At 39.0% G+C, this 22,261-nt stretch overlaps 1 protein-coding gene across 1 annotated transcript in view; it reads right to left on the bottom strand.

Annotated features, from left to right (window-relative positions):
- LAMB4 (laminin subunit beta 4) overlaps positions 1-22,261 on the bottom strand; it is a 98,891-nt gene that overhangs the window by 67,389 nt on the left and 9,241 nt on the right. The window contains exons 3-12 of the mRNA XM_063100053.1: positions 17,634-17,791; positions 14,348-14,483; positions 12,735-12,808; positions 11,518-11,706; positions 10,631-10,694; positions 10,238-10,452; positions 9,050-9,170; positions 7,630-7,812; positions 5,062-5,241; positions 703-812 (exon numbers count right to left, since the gene is read on the bottom strand). Coding sequence (XP_062956123.1) covers positions 703-812; positions 5,062-5,241; positions 7,630-7,812; positions 9,050-9,170; positions 10,238-10,452; positions 10,631-10,694; positions 11,518-11,706; positions 12,735-12,808; positions 14,348-14,483; positions 17,634-17,791 — 1,430 coding nt within the window. The remainder of the gene's footprint in view (positions 1-702; positions 813-5,061; positions 5,242-7,629; positions 7,813-9,049; positions 9,171-10,237; positions 10,453-10,630; positions 10,695-11,517; positions 11,707-12,734; positions 12,809-14,347; positions 14,484-17,633; positions 17,792-22,261) is intronic.

The following is a 22,261-nucleotide window of genomic DNA, read 5'->3' as shown; positions in this document are numbered from 1 at the left end:
TTTATCAGTGATGTTTCTTCAGACACATCAAGGTCACTGTTCTTTTATTAGGTTAAGTTTTGGGGTTTTTTTCTTTCTAAAATGTCATGGTGGGCTGCCAAGATTGGAGAACAAAGAAAAAAGTTGGATTTGAACTCCCCAATTGTATGACACAGTTCTTATGGAGTGAAAATGTTTTATTTTACTAATTTTGGAACATACATACTTATATATTTAGTGGAGTCTGCAAAATATCCAAGAGTTTATTTCCCACAGGAATCTCAAACACATTTAAACCTAAGTTTTGTTTTGTTTTAAAGAGCTCTTCCAAAATATTTTCAGGCAGGGAATGGTAAGGGTGTGAAGGGGATTGTGCACAAGAGATAGCAGAAAGGCCCCATGGCTGGGGGGGCCAAAAAAGTAGGCAGATGAATGTTCTTCTATTCTACTGCTTGGAACTTTTAGGAAAACAATGAAGAAACCTATTGACATCTGTGCCTGAGTCGGTTCAGTTCAACCCAGTGGTGTGCTGCTAAACGTTTAACAGCTAGCTTTCTGCAAGGGTCGGGGGAGGCTAATTTCTGTAGTGTAAACACTCATATCACAGGAGTATTGAAATACAACGGGACAAGGAAGGTGATTAACAAGACAAAGCCTCTTCTAGGCAACGGCAGTAAAAACCTGCATCACTGTATGAAAGGGAAATCATAGGCAAATACATACCATGCATTCATCGCAGTGTGGTCCAGTGGCATAGGGCTGGCACAAGCATTGGCCTGTATCCATGTCACAGATCGAGCGTGGCAGACTCCCAAGGGGGTTGCAGTGGCAGGCTGAAAGCACGGCATACACAATTGTTCCTATTCTTAATTCTCCCCCTCTTGTAAACATCCTTAATAGCTCACACTGAGCCAAACGCGTGGCCACAGAACACACAGCAGGCTGCCCTGCCAGGTTGACTGTCTGCCTAGCTGCATGACCATTGTACTACATACAATTCCATACAAGCAATCTTGTGCCAGACACTTCCAGATAGTTCTACTGGATGGCAATTAGGAGGAGACAAGTAAACATAGGAGGTTATGCAAGCTGGAGTACTGGCACGGTTATCCTGAGCAATACTGACCAGGTCAGGTGACTCAGGGGCAGGAGTTTCTAGTGACCTGGTTATGACTGATGGTTCTTTTTCTGGCAAAGGCATCTATCATTCCCCTCTCTCTTCTCTCTCTTTCTTACTGCCTTGCTACTTTTTCTTTTCATTTTCCCCATCTTCTTTCTCCTTCACCCATAGACATTTCTGAGTCCTGCTTATGTTGTGAAGGCTGTGAAGTCATGCTACCAGAGCAAGGTATACACTTCCCCTGCAGGAAAAACCACCGTTCATGGAAACAACCCAAATGTCCATCAACAGATGAATGAACAAGTAAAATGCGGTATATCCATACAATGGAATATTATTCAGCAACATAAAGAAGTGAAGTACTGATACTTGCTACTACAGTGATGAACCTTGAAAACATTATGCTAGGGAAATGCTTCAGGACATAGGACTGGGCAAAGACTTTATGAATACAACTTCAAAAATACAGGCAACAAAAAATAAACAAATGGGACCATATCAAGCTAAAAAGCTTCTGCACAGCAAAGGAAACAATCCATAGAGTAAAAAGACAATCTACAGAATGGGAGAAAATATTTGCAAATGTGCATTTGACCAGGGAATAATATCCAGAATATACAAGGCACTCAAACAACTTAAAAACAACAACAACAACAACAAAAAACCCATTAAAAAATGGGCAAAAGAGCTAAACAGATATTTCTCAAAAGAAGACATACAAATGGCCAACAGACACATGAAAAAATGCTCAACATCACCAGTCATCAGGGGAATGCAAATCAAAACTACACTGAGATATCATCTCACCCCAGTTAGACCAGCTATTATTAAAAAGACAGAAAATAACAAATGCTGGCAAGGATACAGAGAAAAGGGAACCCTCCCAAACTGTTGGTGGGACTGTACACTAGTGCAGCCATTATGGTAAATGGTATGGAGATTTCTCAAACAACTACAGATAGAACTGCCATATGATTCAGCAATCTCACTACTGAATATATACCCAAAGGGATGGAAATCATCATGTTGAAAGGATACATGCACTCCTGTGTTTATCACGGCTTTATTTATAATAGCCACGAGTTGGAACCAACCTAAATGTCCATTGATGGATGACCAGATCAAGAAAATGTGGTATATATACACAATGGAATACTACTCATCCATACAAAAGAATGAAATTCTTCCATTCACAGCAACATGGATGAGCTTGTAAAAAATTGTGCTAAGTGAAATAATCAAAGTGCAGAAAGGGAAATACTGCACGTTCTCACTCATAAGTGGGAGCTAAAAAAGATAGAGAGAGAGAGAATAATAAGTTGAACTCTCAGAAGGAGAGAGAGCAGAACTGTGGTACTAGAGGCAGGAAAGGGGGAGGGAGAAGGGAGAGTGTAGAGGATTCATAAAGCAAATGTAATTCACAGGGCCTGGTTTTCCAAAGCCTTACAGTTTCAAACATTGACCTTACAAAGAACAGGAAATTTTCCCTATGCTATTGAGTCTCTGTTGCAAGATAAGAATTGTAGAACAGCAAGGTTGCTGGCTCAAAGACAGACAAGTTACTGATTGATATGTAAAGATACTGGGAAATTGTGGTAAGAAGAGAATGTTTGCTAAAATCAAGCCTTTGTTAGTGGATCACTTAATTGCCTAACAGAATGTCATCTGACTTGTTTTTACTGAATGTTTCCAGCTTCTATTGCAAAACTTGTTAAACTGTACTTAGCAAAACCCCACCTATGTCTCTTCCTGTAACTGCTTGGTCTGGAGAATAAATGCAGGAAGAGAACCCCAACTCGTGGTTAATTTTCCAAATGGAAGGATGCCTCACGCTTGAGGGTCCTGGGATATTAACCCTTTTCTGGGGCTTCTCACTGCTCAAAAGAGCTGGGCTTTGAGTAATCTTTGGCGGCTCTATCAACCAGGGGAAAAGGGGTGACAAACCATGGGAGGCAAAGCAACAGGAGAGGATAGTGAAAGGTTGGTTAATGGACACATAACAGCCAGACAGAAAAAATAAGTTCTATGGTTGTACAGTCAATCCAGCTAACCTATAATTAACAATAATTTACTGCATGTTATCAAATGTCTAGAAGAAAAGAGGTTGAATGTCATACAAAGACATGATTATAAGTTTTGTAATGATGAATATACTAATTACCTTGAATTGATCATCACACATTGTATACATGTATTGATATTCAACTCTGTACCCTATGAATATGTGTAACCAATAAGTTTAAATAAAAAAATTTTTTTAAAGAGTGATGAAAGTAGGAAAAACAACAAAAAGAAAACATGCTAAGTGAAAGAAGCCAGTCACGAAAGACCTCATATGATTCCATTTGTATGAAATGTCCATAATAAGTAAATTTATAGTAACAGAAAGAGATTAGCACTTGCCTGGGGCTGGGAAAATGGGGGGATAGGGAGGTGGTAGTAAGATGGTATGGGGTTTCTTTCCTTTTTGTAAAATACGTAAAATGAAATTTACCATTGTAACCATTTTTAAGTATGCAGTTCAGTTGTGTTAAGCACACCCATATTGTTGTGTAAACAATCTCCAGAATTCTTTTCATTGTGCAAAACTGAAACTTTACACCCATTAAACAATAACTCCCCATCTCCTCCCCCTCTTCCCATGGCAGCCACCATTCTACTTCTGTTTCCATGGTTTTGACTACTCTAGGCACCTCATGTGAGTGGAATTATACAGTATTTGCCTTCTTGTGACTGCCTTATTTCACTTAGCATAATATCCTTAAGGTTCATCCATGTGTTATGTAGCACGTGTCAGAATTTCCTTCCTTTTTAAGGCTTAATAATATTCCTTTGTATGCATATACCACATTTTTCTTACTCATTCATCCATTAATGGACACTCGGGCACTTACACTTTTTGGTTATTGTGAATAATGTTGCTGCGAACACGGGCAAACAAATATCTCTTTAAACCTTACTTTCAGTTCTTTTGGGTATATACCCAAAAGTGGGGTTTCTTTTTGGGGTGATGAAAATGTTCTAAAATTAATTGTGGTGATGATTACACAACTTTAAATATACTAAAAATCATTGAATTGCACATTTTAAGGGGTAAGTTGTATGATATGTGAATCATATCTCAATAAATCTTCTACAAACACACACACATACATGCAGCACACACACCCACCCCCCCATACACAAACACACACACACACACACACACACACACACACTCACACAGCTTTCAGAGAACATCAGTTTAGTCAGCGAACCCAGGGGACACCTGGAGTGCTAAAAGGTATGTTGGGAAATTGGCTTGACTATATAATTCATTATCATGACATTTAATTTTGTTGTCAAACCCAAGAAGAGCATTTTATTACAGAAATAATCAGCCTGCTGCTCTCTAAACATGCAAGTAACTCACAGTTTTTATATGAGTGAAAATATGGAGCACGAAGCTGCAACCACATGGAAATTATTTACCCAGATTCCCTGAGGAATCTGCAGCTCTCTGAAGCCCCAAGCAGCTCTAAACAGCTGTGATCTTATAGACCAGGTCTGCCTATTTGGCATCAGAAAACAGCTGAGGTTCTTTCTATTTCGCCCTTGGCTCTTTAATTTTTCTTTCCTTTTCTTGTCAGAGAACATATGGACCAATACTAGGAGGGCGTGAGAAGAAAGGGAAAATGTAATTAAAAAAAGAAAAAGAGAAGAAACCACCACTTGAAAATTGCCTACAAAGCCAATACAGAGTCCTAGTGGGGGCCATTTTTTCTAAAGTTTTTGCAACTCAACATTAAATTTCTTGGCATTTCCTCCTACTTTTGTTCCAGCAGAGAAAATGTGAACGCCCCCTGCTGTTCTTTTATGATGAATTCAGCAAACCACGGAGCAAAGTTCCCTGGTATTTAGTTACTGAATTTTAGGGCTGACAGCACCAAGCTTTAAAACGGTGGCCCAGCCCGTGGACTTACGCTGACAGCCGAGGGGGTCATCGGCACTCAGTCCGTAATGGTGGGGCTTGCACTGGTCGCAGTTGGCTCCTTCCACATTCTCCTTACACAGGCACTGGCCGGCCACAGACCCCAAGGCAGGGTCAGAGGGGCTCACACAAATGCCACCAGATATGGTCCCATCAGGGTCACATTCACAAGCTGGGGACACAGACATGCATTGTCTTAGTTAACTGCAAATTGTGGGAAACCTGAAATATAAACAACGCATTTTACCCATGCTAGAACTATTTTAATTTGTTTAAATAATTAAATATGTTGAAATAATTAGAACAATGGGCAAGGATTGTTTAGAAAATTTTCCCAGATCTCTGGCCTTGGAAAATGTTGTATAATTCCATACATATACATTTTACAAACTTTTAAATTATTCTAAGTTCAGAGGACCAAAGGAAGGCTGCTGTTATGAAAATCGGATGTTAAGAATTGATTGATTCTTTTGGGGATGATAAAAATAATTTGGAAGAAGGCAGATGTGGTAGCAGTACAAAATTGTGCCAGTGAATTGTTCACTTAAAAATGGTTAATATTGTTATGTGAACTTTATCCCAATTTTAAGGAAAGATTAAAAAAAGAAAAAGACTCTAAAGGTGAAAATAAGGTCAAGAGACGGGAATGGGATGTTGTAATGATGTATATATATATATATATGTACATATATTGTTGTAATGATGTATATATGTGTGCGTGTATATATATATTATTATTAGGGACATGAGAAAGAGAAGGAAATCACATAAAATCTCTGAAATAAGGTTAAAAATCTGTTCCTTCTCTGTCATGGAAAGATATGTCACAAGGAAAAGTGCTGTCATTCTTTTTGATTCTTTCTGGAAGGAACACCTACAAGATAGAAAGGAAGGGAACAGTAAGGAGTGTTCATATCCTTGTTTTCTTTGTGGAAATCTGCTGGAAGGCAAAAGCTTGACTGAAGAGATTCTGGAAGATGGGATAAACAGTCACCTGTAGCAAAGGAGACATAAAAGTAGCAACTTTTTTTTTTTTTTTTTTTTAAGTAGAAGTGTGAAAAATTCAAGGAAGGGGTGTCAAATGAAAAGGATGCTGAGAGTATGTACAATTCCAGAGCGTAGAACAAGGACTAGAAGGTAGAGGTTACAACAGGCAGTGCTGAATTGAGCGTAAGGAAACATTCTCTAACAGTTAGGGCTGCCCAGTATAGCAGTGACACCCTCATCATTGGAGGTATCCAGGTAGATGCTGAAACAGCACTTCCTGTGGCTTTGGTTTAGAGGACAAGTGTGTTGGTAGACATTAGATAACCACCAAGTTCTCTTGTACCTCTGCGGTGCTGTGTTTCCGAGGAATTCCATTCTTCAGGAATGAAATGCACACAAAAAGTGAATATTCTGATTTTAAGGAACAATCATGTTCCTCTTTATATATAGTTGCTTTGGATTAATAAAAACAAAATGCTCGAGTCAAGGGCTATAACTATATAGCAACAATTTAGGTTAGTGAATTCAGTGGAAAAAAATCCACTGGAAAAAAAAAATCCAGTCAGACCAGTTGTTTGGTGTCACTGAAGCAAACACTTAGTTGTCTGACAGAATCTTCCAAGTTTCAATGGTTTGTTATTGGATTATCACTGGTGATAAAATCTTACTATGGAAAAATAGCATTAGGTTCTGTTTAGTTTGGGAAAACCACATTTTTCTTCTAATTAAAGCCAGTTGCTTCTAGAAAGGAAGGAACAAACTGGATTCATTTTAGAGGTGGCCAAAAGGAAAAAGTTCAACTTTATTTGGGAGCCACTCCAAAGGGTCAGCACTGAGTTCCAGAGTATAATTTAATTATGCACAGAAGTATCCTTAGGGAAAAGGATGTGGGTGAGTGGACTGTAACTTTGCTTTGAAATAACCCTATGTCACAGCCTTTCGGATAGAAGTCCAACAAAACTTCTTGGTGTCACACAACTTAATTCCAGCAAGTTTAATTTATTATTAGTGGTTGAGTCTATCAAATCTTTTTTTTTTTTCCTGTATCACATTTAACTGTGCTTTAATTGTACAAGACCTAAAATCAGTCAACTCTTATGCCTGGAATCTGTTTATATAAATATTTAGGTTCAAACAAGGACAACTTAGAGAAAATTTATATGAGAATGTTAATCAGTCTTAATACTTGTACACATCATCTGTATACACACACATAAACATGTGTTTATGTAAACTGGGACACACTGAGGAGTCTCATGGTGGTAGTTTGTTACAAGATCCTCATCTGCCTTTCATGGAAAAATTCCATTTTTAAAAAGAATGACTTCTTAATTTCAAGTCAAGGGTATTAGTCTTCTTTCCTTGGTTTCTTTCAAAAGCATCTTCAAGATAACACGAAGTGGTTTGGAGAAAAAAAGCTCTTAAAGCTGAAGTGTTTTTGCAATCTCCCATTCCCCCAAATAGGGTGGTTTGGAGAGGCTGTTAAGCAGAGTAGGGACTGGCACCCCAAGTGCGATCAGATCAGATTTTGCTCAGACAAGTGGAAAGGATCGAGGGGAGGCTCAGGACTCACGAATGCATGCATAAGGGTCCACGATGGCCTTGAGGGGGTCCCTGTAGAAAAGTGGTCTGCAGCGGTCGCAGTGCTGTCCCTCGGTGTTGTGCCTGCAATCTTCACACACGCCCCCACTGCCGCTGGCCAAGTATGCGGTCATGTCGAAATGACAGCGGTCAGAGTGGCCATTACAGATACACTCTGAAAGAGGAGAGGAGGGTTACTGAGATGTTTGCAAGAGCTTCTCGCCCTCCACAGTCCCCAGCCACTCTCTCTTTTATAGATGCACCCAGTGCACACAGGGTCAAAATAGGGGCTTTCAAAGGATCCTTCTAGCACTCTGATTCTACTCATATACTCTCTATAAAATGTGTTCCCGAAATGTTTAGTATGCAGTTTTTTTTAAATGAAGTAAACAAACAAAAAAAATCATTTAGGTGAACTAGAAGCCATAGAGCACAATATTTGTGGTGTTGTTCAGTAAAAATTACTTTTACTGACTTAGGCTTTGTAAATTTGAATTTTTTTACGTGAAATGCTCTGTATGCACAAAAATTCTCAGATAAGATACTGGAGCTGAGCCCTGCCCAGACTCTGTCCTTTTATATGGGCAGAAGAGCTGGAGGGGGCTGCGGGTCATTTTTATCTCATCTGAGGCTCAGTCAGAGGACTAGAGGGAAAGGCTCTGTTTGGAGGGATTTGTTATTCTTCATGGTGATGTCTGTGCTGTTTGTCTTGTAGGTATTTTCCTGTAAACAACCTAACCTCAGGCTGCATTTTGCTGGGTCTTGTATACCATGACTCTCACGGATGGGGATTTTTCACTGAACTCTTCTAGAGACCTCCCATTCCCTCAAATCCTATTTTTCCCAAATATGGGAAAAGAAACTGAATATCAAGTTTGTTTAGAAGTTCATCAAGATTCAGAGGCAGCAAATAAGTTACCAGGAACATCAACAACACTTTATTAGCCTAAATATTTTATTAAAAATACAAAAGCCTGTCAAACTAATCCTGGACCTTATTTCTCCTATTACCCTACATATGGGTTTAAGGTCGTGTTCGTGGAATGTATGATAATTCAGAAAGACAGTAGGGATCTCTGAACCGAATCTAGTATTCACCGAATGCCTGCAGTTGCATTGTCCCCACTGATATTGCCATTACATGGCTCTGTCCCTCCCCTGCAAAGGTGCCACACAGAATGCATGTTGTTTCACTTTTAAAATTAAGGTTAATTTGTGGTGTGAGGGCGTGGGAAGGTGGTGAGGGTTGCATGTGAGATCACTGGAGACCTTAGGCTATCACACAACTGGAGCTGGGAGCCACAGCTTCACTGTCTTTGTTGCCTGCCGCCCCACAGAAACGAACTAAGTGTTCCTCAAAGCAAGGACAGGCAGAGCACTCTCGTCTATGTGGACAACTTATTTTCACCCACGTCTGCAAGTGCTGTCCTGGGGGCCTGCAGCTGGCCTCCAAGGAATGTCCTGGAAGAAGTCCTTGCACCTCTCACAGTTCAGGCCATCTGTGTTGTGCTGGCAGACACACCGACCATGAACCTGCATTGTGCGATAAATAACCAGAGCATTAAAAGAGGGCTTATCTTTGAGGACATTGGGCTTCTTTAAATGGAAAATGAAATATCCTTTCCCACGTATTAGTTACAATACTTACCGTGACTATCTTCTTTTATTTGCTGAACTAGCTTTACTTTTTTTTTTTTAATTTAATTTAAGAACTTCAGTGAACATTCACGATACTTTTTTTTGCATTTCTGAATTCTAGTTTCAGAGCAGCACTTTTCAGTTCTCAATAAAATGAGGGTCGGGGAGAGGTGTGTGTGTGGGGGGGTATGGGGTGGCTTAGGAGCATAAGGGACCATAAGGAGATAGAAAAGGGAAAGAAACTGGAGAAAGGCATGTGCTTCTCTTGGACTTTCACAACAGGCTCTAAATGGCCCACTGTTCAAAGAGAGAAGCCCTATTTCCAGTGAAACACAGAGGGAGCTGAATGGGAAGGTGCAATAGCCTCACATCAAGCCTTGCATGATTCTGCCTAATAGTTTACATTTATTTAGCAGACACACCCGTGGGGCTCTACATAAAAGTATAATTCTTCTACTACATCAATCTTTAAGGCTAGTTCCCCAGGTGAGAGAGATCTGCAGTGTTAAGACCCAGTCATTTATAATGTAAGAATGTTATTTGGATGGATTGTTTTTATAAGATTGGATATTTCTAGAACACCTTAGCATCAACTACGGGCGGACTTCAGTACATTTTTGTGAGAGAATGAATGTGAAATTACGGTTCCTTCCCACTAAATCTCCATTTCCCAAAAAACAAATAAACAAAAAAGAGAGCAAGATGGGTGATTTAGAAATCATAAATTATAAATTCCGCTCGTTAGTTCAATGGTGCCCACATGTGGCAGAATTCACAAGCACCTCAAGCTAGAGGAACTGGAAACCCCCCAGGTGGCCTGCCCAGCTAGGTTGAAAGATACCTGCCCCAGAGCGTTGGCGCATTTCATTTGTTGACCTCCACATACAGTGTCTGATCTACATTCAGCACCAGAGACAGTGAAAGGCAGGAGAGCCAACTGCTCTTTTGGATTAATAACTCACCATTCCAGGAGGGCTGAAAACATCTCCCCGCACCTCCTGCACAGGGCCACATTCACTAGCGTGGCCATTGCAAAAACAGCTTCCCCGAACAACCATCTCGTACAGAGCATAGTAGTATTTGTCAAGGGAATCATTTTGCCTCCTTCCAAGCAAAGTATCTCCCAGGGTATGGAGTTTGGTAAAGTTTATCCTCAGGTTTGTTAATGTTACAAGTTCTAGAGAAAGAAAAACAAAGAACATAATGAATCACAGTGCATTTAAGTTGCATTGTTTCAAGGTGCCCTCCTTTACTGATATTCCCTTAATATACTATAGAAATGCAATTATAAGGAATACTTCTAACATGATATTTTAAAAAAGGAGTCGATGTAAAAAATATAAGGCAATTCATACCCTGGATATAAGGGCTGTAAGGGTTTTCTATTTCAAAGCTGGGATCCAAAACTTTTAACACAACCTGTAAAACAAATGTAGGTAAGTTTGTAGTATATTGCCCAAAAAACATAATTGTCAAATTTACTCTTAAAAAAGAGATTCTGACCTCACCAGAAGGCTGAGCCATTGCCTCCCAGCTAGGGTGGCATACAGATGATCACTTGGCTACCATATGAATTAAAGTGCCAAGAATGGAAATGAATGACAGTTAGTAATCAGTCATTTCTGGCTCTTTATGCACAGCGGTCCATGTAGACTGAAGGGGTGATACTGTTGGTGAAGAAGGCTCCTGAGTTGAGCTGGGATGAAGTGATGGACAACGTGGTAAGCCACCATCAGTCTGGATCTGGCAGGGAATTCTGGAGCTGCCTTCTGCAACCAGTTCTTTCTGCTCTACCTGATAAAAGGGTTCTCCTTAACCCCACTCCCCGCTGACCTTCCAGTCATCAGCTTTGTTCAGAGGAATGTCCCTAACAGATTCCACCTGGGTGGTGGTTTACAGAGCATGGGAAGGAGACAGCCAAACCAGGGCTGCTGCTAGCCTATTTGGATCCTTTGCTAGGGTTAAAAATGAACATTCCTCCTTCTGGGTGCCCCAGGCCTTGGTGCTTATAGATTTTAGCTCCCATTAACCTTCAGCTGGGCAGTCTTGTGCAGGATTATTTCTGATAAGGTATTTATTGTTTATTATTCAGAAATCTTTTCAATTTAGACACTTTCATTTTTATAAAATGAACAGCTCAAGTTTTATTTTAGTAAACACTACCTAAATTATTTTCATTTAAGTTCATCAAATTTTAAAAAGTTTAATTTGTATAGAAGAAATCCAGGGATAGAAATGCTACCTCACCACCAGTTGAGGGTTCAATATCCGAATATTTGGAGTCACAGACAATGTCTCCCACTCCCTGGGCCTGGCCAGATGTGATGCCAGGAAAGGAAGTAGCACAGTCTTTTGCAAAATATCTGAACACTTTCCAGGTACGTCCACAGTCTGCAGAACGTTCAACTACCATCGCAGCAGGCCGAAAAGTCTACGAATCAAATGAGTAAAATTTGCAATGTTTCACAAAGGCATATTTTATTATCCATTTTAGATTGAATATTTACATTTTCTAATTCCATTTTTTCAAACTTTATGTGCATCTGTTAAAATCTACTATATAAAAAACACACTGAGATCTCTTTTCAATAAGTGGGCAAGTATTTATGATACATACTTGTCCTCAGAATCTAATTACGTTTTTAAAATGTTTTTGACTGTGTGAATTATTAATTGAAGAAAGATGGCATATACATTGAAAAGCTAATGAAATTAATATCTTACAGCAATTTGCAATGGTCCTCTTTGCCTAGAACAGCTTCCCTTTGGAAAAATCTTACACAGCCTTCAGTACCCATCCATGAAGTTTATCCTGATTTCCCAGAGCAGACTTAGCCTCCAGCATTCTAATCATACTTACATTTCTGCACTTATTGTTTTGTATTATAAGTTTCTATTTACATGTTTGTACCCATGAGCAGATTGTGAGTTCTTTGGGGTCAAAGATTGGTATTATTTTCATTTTTTATAATTTTAAAATTTTATGTTCATTTGTTATTACCAAGACTAGCACCAATCCTGGCATCAAAATTAGAATTTTGATAAATGATTAAAGAAAAACTATATGGCATAATGATTTGCTCTGGCATCTGACTAACCAATTTTTCTTCCTCTCTCGATCACAATCTTTGTATATTTTTCTAAATAACTTCCAGCTTCCACCCTTTTCTCCTGAAAATTATCTTTCCAGTTATTGTGGTCCCTGTCACTCTAGTACTTAGACTTTTCCTTTTCTAGGTGTCTTCTAAGATCTTTTAAAAATTAATTATATACGCATTGATTAACAAGCAGTGGTTTTTGTTTTTTTTTCCTTCAAGAAGAAAAACCCGGATGACAAAACTTGAGTCTGGATTTATTCTGCTTTTTGTTTTCTGCAAGGAAACAAGAAAGTAAAATTCCAGGTAAACACCGAGTATTTGGGGAGTAGATAAAGGGGACGGCAGGCACACACATCTGTACCTTAAACGTTAATATCAGGTGACTGATCTGAAATAATGCCTCTAGGTCCAACCTGATGCTGACATGATCAAGACCTAAAGAAAAATCCAGAAAGAAGAAAATCAGTGATTTTGAGAGACTCCTGCTTATCAGTTAATCCCTTACTGTGGCCTGCGTATAATAAAATCCCTTTGAAATCACTTGGCGGTGATGAACACTATTCCCAGTCTGTCGGAGTGGTCTCCATGCCACTGCATGCCCAGGAGATCTATGCAAGAGCAGGACAGGTTTAACTCGGACTGTTCTCACATCCACGTTTTGGTGGCAACACACACTGCCACTGTGTGGCAGCATTACCTACTCTCAGGGGAGTTCTGGGACATGTCCCAAAGGTGGAAAGAGAAGGTTCATTTCCTTGTACTCCAAACTTGACTGCATATAAACGTGAGCTTGTTCTAGGTAATGGGCTCTGACAGAAGGACTTTCCCTTTGTGGGGAGATGTGGAACAAATGCTGGACATGGGGGTCAAAACAGCTGTTTAGCAAAAATGGCCCCATTCATCAATGAAGTCAGGTGACTGTGGTACAAACCACCTCACATTCATTAAGGAGAGTCCAACTAGAGATCAATCAGTAACTGGGATCCAAAAGGAAACAGCATGTAGAAGACACCAGTCTTGCCTTTGTCAAGTGGATGACATAGAAACAGCCTCCTGTGATGCTTGTTCTGAACTACCTTCTACATTATGATTAATTCCACACTCCCCTCTAATGGCCTAGGATCCCCTAAGGGAAGTATGTTTAGGAGTCTGAAGAACATAGAGGGATTCCAGCCTGAAGTGAAACATATAGAGATGTGGTGAATGGGATCATTTTGCAGGGATAAAGGAAAACTAAAAGGGTTACAGACCAATGTTAAAGAGGGGTCATCGTGAGTGAACGAGCCTACCCTGGGGAAAGCCAGCCCGGATGGAAGTACATGTAGGCACTTGAGACCCATGGCTGGGGGGGAGACATGAGGAATCCCTGATCAGGGCCACACTTACAGTGGGCATCTAGGAAATAGGGATTGTCAGGGCCACCGTGGGGTTCAATATTAGTCGTTCACGGACAGAGAAGAGCACAAATCCAGGAAGGAAAGAACGTCAGTCAGAGGCCAACTATCCTTTCAATTCAAATTTTATATTAAAACCTTTGGCTTGCAGTAAGAAGCAAAATGTTCCTTTTCTCTCTCTATGTGCTGAAGAAGGCAAAAGCGCCTGGTGCTAACTCTCAGACTTCCCCTGGCATTGTTCATTCAGTGTGTTTTCTATTAGGCTTAATTTCCCAACACTTCACAGACTTCCCTATTTTTTACAAAGAACAAAAGGGTGCAGAGATATTTTCTTCCTCCACATGGAAAGAATAAAACACTCTGAATTATATGCTTAAAATACACTTTGATTTTTATTAAAGAAAATATTCTTTCTTAAAATGAAAATAAATTTTGTTCTTATATAGAGCTCCACATTTTTTGTAAACACTGTTCCATTCCAATATAACACCTTGCTGTGACATTGTTATGACCATATAGACAGGAAGATGCTTTATTAAAATATGAAGAAATAAAAAATTAGAAAGGAACTTAATCATACCATTTTCAGATTGCCACCATTTTTTTTCTCTGTCTGGTTCAAAGCTTGTAATTACATTCTCGATGGTGTGGCTGTTGGGTTGGGTGTGTGGATCAAATGGAAATCTCGAGTCACAAATGAAGCATTTTTGTTCCCCCTAGAGAACACCATCATTAAAATTAAAAATGAAGAATAGTAATTACTTATTGTTGATCTGAATTTAAAAACAAGCTGTGCTTACTATATTTGTCTTTGAATCTGGCTAAAAATAAAAAGCAGAGGAAATAACAAGACATCAATTTTTCCATCAATAGGTGCTTAAATACAATAACAAACTAATTTTTAGAATAACCTAGAAATTTTATAAACATATATTTGGGGCAAAAATGCGAATTTATGTAGAACTAATTTTCTCTCATGTAAGAGGCAAATGATCTGGAAGTTATTTTAAACTGTAGAGAAATAATTAGGATGTATTTTTTAGTTATAATTACTTCCTTTTTCCAAAAAAGGAATATCTGGCAAGAAATTAATGAAACGGTTGGCCACTAGGTTATCTGCAAACATCATCCTTTTCCTCTCAGATTTTATAGACAGTTTTTGGTAGAAAAGCTTCCATGACTGCAACCTGTACATCATACTTGGGAACTTAGTAAAAGATTTTCATTAAACTCACAACAAAGAGGCCTGCCCTCTTGTCTTGCACATTAGATCTGATTAGCGAATTGGAACTAGTTTTGCATAGCATGGATATTGAACGGTAGCAACTGCAAAGACTGGCCTTTGAGCTTGCTTGATTTAATGTGTTCACTTGTAGCTGTACTTAAAACTCCTAAGGGGTTCTACAAAGATTTCCAAAGGACTGTCAATGGCCTGCACAGGTGTCCTGACTAGTACCTGTGGGACTCTAAAGGAGCTTTCTGCAAAGCTTCCGGGAAGCAGGTGCTGTTTATTTCAATTTTCTGTGTTGGAAATTGCCTACAACAGCAGAGGTACTCAGCGAGCACGGTTTGTATTTCCTTACCATGGCTTACAAGGCTCAACATGGTCTGACTGGGGCCACCTCTTTGCCTTTACCTGTACCTGTCTTCCTGTCACTTGCTCTAGCTACACTTGCTTCTTGCTGTTCCTCGAGCACACCCTTCTGCCTTAGAGTCTTGGCACAAGCTATTCTCCCTCCCTAAGATTCTTATCCTTGGTCCTTCCTTTCTTTCAGGTCTCTGTCTAAATGCCTTCCTCTCAAAAGAGACTTTCCTTGACTACTCTTTCTATCTAGAATGCTGCCACAGCCTTCTGTCACTCTCTATATTTGGCCCTACTTTATATGTTTCCTAAGCCCTGCCTGAGACCATATTATATAGTTGTTGCTTTGTTGTCTGTCTCCATCTTCAGAATTTAAGCTAAATGAGGGCAAAGACTGTGCTACTTTTGTGTTTATTGTTTTATACCCATTACCTAGAATAGTGCCTGGCACATAGTAGATGCTCAAAAAAAAAAAAATTGTTGAATAAATGCATGATAATTTTAATGATTATTTCAGCTACAGTCTGTCAAAATAAATTAGCCCTTCAAGAGATCCATTTAATCAGTGCATTTTAGAATCACCGGCACCATAAACCTGATTGTTAAAGAAAACCAAATGTTCTTTGAAAATTGAGGCACAATGAATGCTAGATCAATTTTGCATAGGGCTAGACTTGTCCCAGACCTGTCCCAGAAGAGCAGCAGAAGCCTTGTGATTTCATCAAACATTGTTAAGTCTTCAAAGTATTGCCAATAACCCTGTGGGAATTACTGGAGAAAATATTTAACTTTAGGGATTGTGTGCCATTTTTCTGTAAACATTTTACAAGCATAGTCTTGGATGGAAATGGCTACAGAGGGGTTGCAGCTACTAGATGTGGGAGTCCTGACTTGGATTATGCAATAGGTCAACATTAACTGGAAGCTTCTGAAAAAAGTACTTGGTAGCCCTTTCTTAGGTAATAGATGGGGGAAAAAAATCATCCTCTGTGCTGCACAAATGTTTATTTAACTAGAAGTTGTAGCCCCACCTGTAATACTTTGATAGCCTGAAATCTTTTGAAGCTTTCTCTAGCTCTAAGCTTTCTAATATTTCTGTCATTTTCCAGAAAAAAGAGGCCTCTGCAGTGGATTTACTTCTATTTTTAGTGGCATAACTTTGGGATATAGAAACACCAATTTCTAGTTATTGTCAGAGCACGCTGGCTCATGACAATAGTAAGCAGATGCCAGTGGTTGAAGAACAAGACAGTGATACTAGTGTTGGAAAGTTTATAATATTAGGGCTTTTTTTATACTTTGTCAATGTTAGACTTCTTTGTCCAGAGGACTTGGGTATCCATCCCACCTGGCCTAGACTTGAGCAAAGCTGCCACTGTGTAATTTCCTAACATATGTAGGGAATTTGCTTTCTTATACAAGTACTTCCCAAACTTAGATCAGTGCTAAGCACCCAAGTATTGTCTTCAATTATTTATAATCATCATCTTTTGCTAGAAGCTAATTAGAATACAAAGCATTTCCCAGAGACCTAAACAAGCTGCCTTAAGTGAACAATACATGGAAAAGCCTGGGCCACGACCATTAGGCTTATGTCCAACTTCCTTCCTGCACATCCTCTCACTTAAGGGGCAGATGTGATGGCCTCAGGGTTTTCAGCAGGTATGATACTCAGATGACCTTGGAGCTCGTTCTGCTGCCAATTCATAGGGAGGAAAAAACCCTGAAAAGTCACTGGTCCTTTTATAAACATGTTCTTTAAGGGAAAAAAATCACAAAAATATGTTCATATTGGGAATTCATGGTTTTTAGACAATACAACTTCCAAGTGGTATTATAAAATTGGCATACAATCAATTCAAAGTTCTACACCCCTTCTACCTCCACCTAAGGCAGAACTATGAGTGCTCATGTTTAGCCCAATGGCCTGAGGTCCTGAGAAATCTTCCATCTTCACTGAAGGAATCAATTTTGTTTGTCCTATGGGAGTGAATAAGGCAGCTAAGTAGACCGGTAGAATTTATAGTAATTCCCTTCAGAGACTGAACCCAAAAGACTTTTTTGTCTTATTCTAAAGGTAACAAGAAATGGAAATTAAGCAGATCTTCCCTGCTTTCTGATTAATCAAGGTTTCCTGGACTTTAAATTATATTACCTGTGTTTCTGTTGTTCAGGAGGGAGTGTTACGTCCTTTACTGTTGTCTGCATGACCCCAGTTGTACTTAGAAGAATCTACATCATTGATTAAATAATGTCCTAGCAAGTAAACAAAGAAGCAACCCACCTCCAGGTAGCTGAGGATGCAGTATTTCTGGGCTCCGTGCAGCCCGCAGGTAGAAGAAGCCGTAAGCTGCGTGTTGCGGCCCACGAGGAGGTTGCCGGTGGTGGGACGACAGGCACCCCTGCTACATTCATCTTGAGCTGTCGAGTAACTGAGCCACCCTTGAACACAACAGAAACTACTACATAAGAGGCAGCCTAAGGGCAGCACAAGGCCTGCGGAAGCAACTGTTCAGTTGGAAAGTTAACAGTATGCTTATTTTTAAGAGCGGTTCTATTGATCTTCAAGACCCTGGTCGTGGATGCTCTTGGTACTCAGTGCTTGATGGAAATTTCCTAGCCTGGGAGGTTACACCAGCTGCATGCCCTGTCCCCCCACCTGGGGCAGCCCGTAGTCAATGACTGATGGATACAGGATTCAAAAGGCTTGCACCATTGCCTCAGCCTGGTATCAACCCCATGTTGATTCATGCTCAGAATCTCCTCCTGGCATCTGGGTGAAGCCTGACTCCAGCAGGGACCACATCCTGTCTCCATCTCCCTCACTCTCTTACTCCTGAAAGCACTCCCTCGAGAAATCACTTGCACACAAATTCCTGCCTCAGGCTCTGCTTTGAGGAAACCTGGTCTAAGACAGCCTTTATTTACTAGGAATTCTTTAAGTGTCATTTTAGGGCAAATAACAAAGACTAAAACATAGACTTGAGGAAGGACAATCCTAATTCTCCCTGTTATACCTATTGTTCCAACCTGTACAAAATGAATTAGAGAATTTAAGAAATCCTCGGGAAATTGCTTTCTCTTAACATATGTAAATTCAATTGAACCCCTTTATAACATTGAGTGGGTTCAGATAGCCCACGGAACAAATCATGCTCCTTTGGAATAAAGTGAGAGACTGAGTTCCAGTCTGGAGAGCACAGTTAGCCCGTCTTCATACCTGCTGTCCAGCAGATCTGCCATGACGGGATTTGGTCACAAATGAGATAAGAGCACTGCAGTAGTAATGACACAGAATACGGCTAGGCCTGTGAACCAAACTGACTCCATTTTCTCTGCAGGGGACACTTTGTTAGTTTTCCACTCCTCAGTCATGAGATCCCCAGGGTGCATGACTACCCCATGGCCCACCTTGATAAAATAAACTGAGATAAGAGGAGAACAGATAGTCACTGAATTACAAAAGCTTGTTTCCTGTAATTGTAGAAATTAAGTTACAGATTAACCTTAAGACCCCTCCTGCACACAAAGCTTCAAGGTGACCGCTACAATGACCGTCCTGGGATGATGATAATGAACACTACCACCATCTCGGACCTACTGAGCAGGTGCAAAAATCAAAGCTCCAACTGAGCATGCACCCATGAAGCAACCAGGGAGAACAGAATGGACTACCTCCAGAGGCCCTTACCCAATAAAGAACCCTCAGGGGGCTAGTTTATCTCTAGCTACCCCCCTTATGCATAAGTCTATCTCCTCTTTTAATAGAGCGTTGCTTGCTTTACTACTGGGTGCATTGTTCATTTCTATTACTTTGGGATCCAAGAGCCTTATTCGATAACAGTAACACTATCTAAATTGTCACCTCAATTCTCCATTTTACTTTTCATGTGTAGCCTCTGACATAATATCCTTAAATCTCTGTTTAAAACTATTTTTAAGATTCCATTTGTTTAAAAATGTTAAGTTCTGGAGAAGGGATAAGTTCTTTGGAAAAATTAGAAGTATAGGTGTATTAAGATGTTAGCTTACTAACGTATTGCTAAATAGTAGTAGTAATAGTAGTAAATAATATAAAACACTATTAATCCTGGAGATCAGATAGAAAAGGTGTAGAAGAGAACTTAAGTGACTTAGAAGTCAGCTGCCATTGATTGGAATCACAACCACAGGACAGTCATTGTTTGACTTCCTCTTTTTCTTTTTCTTAAAAATAATTTTTTTTTAATAGCAAAAAGAACCAGAAACTGTAAGAAGAGAATCTGAACAGGTTGTTAAGTGAATTATAAATATTCAGGTAAATGTGTCTCTTACTAGAGAAAACACCACTAATAAATCCTTTTGATATCAAGTTACCTAGAAGAAACTGAACCATAGTTCCATCTTTGTATATTTCCAAGGAATTCTTTGATTCTAAGGAAAGATTTACACTGAATTAGGAAAATAGTGCTAAACTAAATCTGAAATAAAACCAGGATTAGTTTATGGAGAGACCGAAAGTGCAGAAGTTAGTAAATATCTAGGCATAGTTAGACATAGCTAATGACTGCATTTGAACATTTATATATTTATTTAGCATTGGACAAAGACATATTGGATTTTAAGTTTAGTAATAGATGCTAAATGGTCCCAAATTTGCTTGCTGGGTGGCATTTGGTTAATAACTCTTTGAGCCTCCGTGTTTTTCAAAATACAGATTTGTACCAAAGATAAATGCTTTTAAAATGTGTTGAAGTGAACTTTAGATCAGCCGGATTCTCAATCAAGAAAAGATGGTGAAGACAATATACTTGGGAGATGTCTTCTGTCTTGCATAGTCACACTTGACACCATATTAGAGTCCCTGAGAAATACTTCCATGAAAAAAACCGGAAAAAACAAAAACCAAACACCAAATCTCTTTAAAGTTGTTTAATCTGGTATTTTCCAAATTAATTTCATCATGGAAAGCATTTTTTTATTCAACTCAGATGAACATTTCATGCAACTAGGAAAACACTTTGGGAAATACTAAACTTAATCTTGTTTAAGTGTCTTCCAGTCTTAAAAACCCTATAATTCTGGAAGTGGGGCATCACCATGTCTTACTTGGATACTGGATTTAAAGTTAAATTTTGGGAATTGATTTAAGATGTAAATCACATGTGATCAAATTACTCTAGAAAGTTTTATAAATTGCCTACATAGTACAGCATACATGGCTTTATGTACACAAATCCTAACATGTTTGAAGACTATTGAGTTATATAAAGGAAGGAAACAAAAGAAAGTCTATGTGCAAATGGATGAGCATTTGTATCATTCTGAGTTAAGATCACTGTTAAATCTCTCTATGTGTATGTGGGGTGGGTAGGATAATCTAAACTATTTGTTGCCTGCAGGGTTTGCTCCACTATGCATATATTACACTTTTGTAAGAAGTAATATATTAACAGATTTGTTTATTTGGGGGAAGACTGAACAAAACAAGTTGGAATCTTACTAGAGTTAAGGTCTAAAGTTAACACACATACAAAGTTAAATGCACATAAAATGAGAGTCTACTGTAATATTTTGTGGACAGCTATTTATATAAATCATTGCATTTCTTTTCTTAAAAAATATATTTGAACAGGACAGTATAGTATCATTGTTAATTCAATTAAAGGGTTAGAATCCTATTTGATCCTAGAAGCCAAACTCTAGCCACTAGTTTTCTCTTGATTGCAATTCAAATTATAGACATGGTAATTTTGAGGAAATAAAATGGTCTCTGGATGGAAGGGGACAGAACCTAGAATAGCTAATACATTTTGAAAAAGGACAAGGGAAAAATGAGTTATTCTACCCAATATTAAGCTATACAGCTACAATAAATAAGAGTGTGATATTGGTGGAGGAACAGAAACATAGATCAAGAGAACAGAAATAGAGAAACCAGAAACAGAGCCATACAAATATGCCCAGCTGATTTTTGAGGTGCAAAGGCTATTCAGTGAAGGAAGAATAACCTTTTTAATAAATGGTGCTGGAAAAATTAGGCATCCACAGGCAAAAAATGAACTGCAACCGAAACCTCATACCTTATGTAAATATTAACTCAAAATGGATTATGAACTTAAAAGTAAAATGTAAAAGTGTAAAGCTATTAAACTCCTATAAAACATAAGAGAAAATCTTTGGTACTTAGGGATAGGCAAGAAATTTCTAGAATTGTCAACAAAAGCACAATCCATAAAAGAAGAAGACATTGAAAAATTGGATCTTATCAAAACTAAAAAGTTTTGCTCTGAGAACAACCTTGGGAAAAGGAGAAAAGGCAAGCTAGAGACTGGGAGAATATAATTGCTAACAGCATATCTGACAAAGCCCTTGTGTCTAGAATATACAAAGAGCTCTCAAAATTCAACATTAAAAAACAACCAAATGAGAAAATGGCAAGTGGCATGAAGAGACACTGAAAAAGATAAACAGATGGTAAATCAGCACATGAAAAGAGGTTTAACCTTAGCCATTAGGGAAACGCAAATCAAAACCACAATGAGATATCACTATACACCTATGAGTAGTGATAACACCAGATGCTAGAGAGGATGTGGAAAAACTGGATCCCTCATACACTGCTGGTGGGAATGTAAAATGGTACAGGAACCCTGGGGGAGAGTACTGCAGTTTCTAATAAAACTAAACATGTGCTTATCATACAACCCAGCAATTGCACTCTTGAGTACTTATCCCAGAGAAATTACAGCTTATGTTCACATAAAAACCTGTATATGAACATTCATAGCATCTTTATTTGTAATAGTCAAAAACCGGAAACAACACAGACATCCTTCCATGGGTAAATGGTTAAACCAAGTATGGCATATCCATACCATCCAATAGCACTTAGCATCAAGAAGACTGAACCACTGATACGTGCAACAACGT

This window comes from Cynocephalus volans, chromosome 6, assembly GCF_027409185.1.
Source record: "Cynocephalus volans isolate mCynVol1 chromosome 6, mCynVol1.pri, whole genome shotgun sequence".
NCBI lineage: Eukaryota > Metazoa > Chordata > Mammalia > Dermoptera > Cynocephalidae > Cynocephalus > Cynocephalus volans.
The sequence above is the reverse complement of the archived record's forward strand: the minus strand, read 5'-3'. Positions and strand labels throughout refer to the sequence as shown.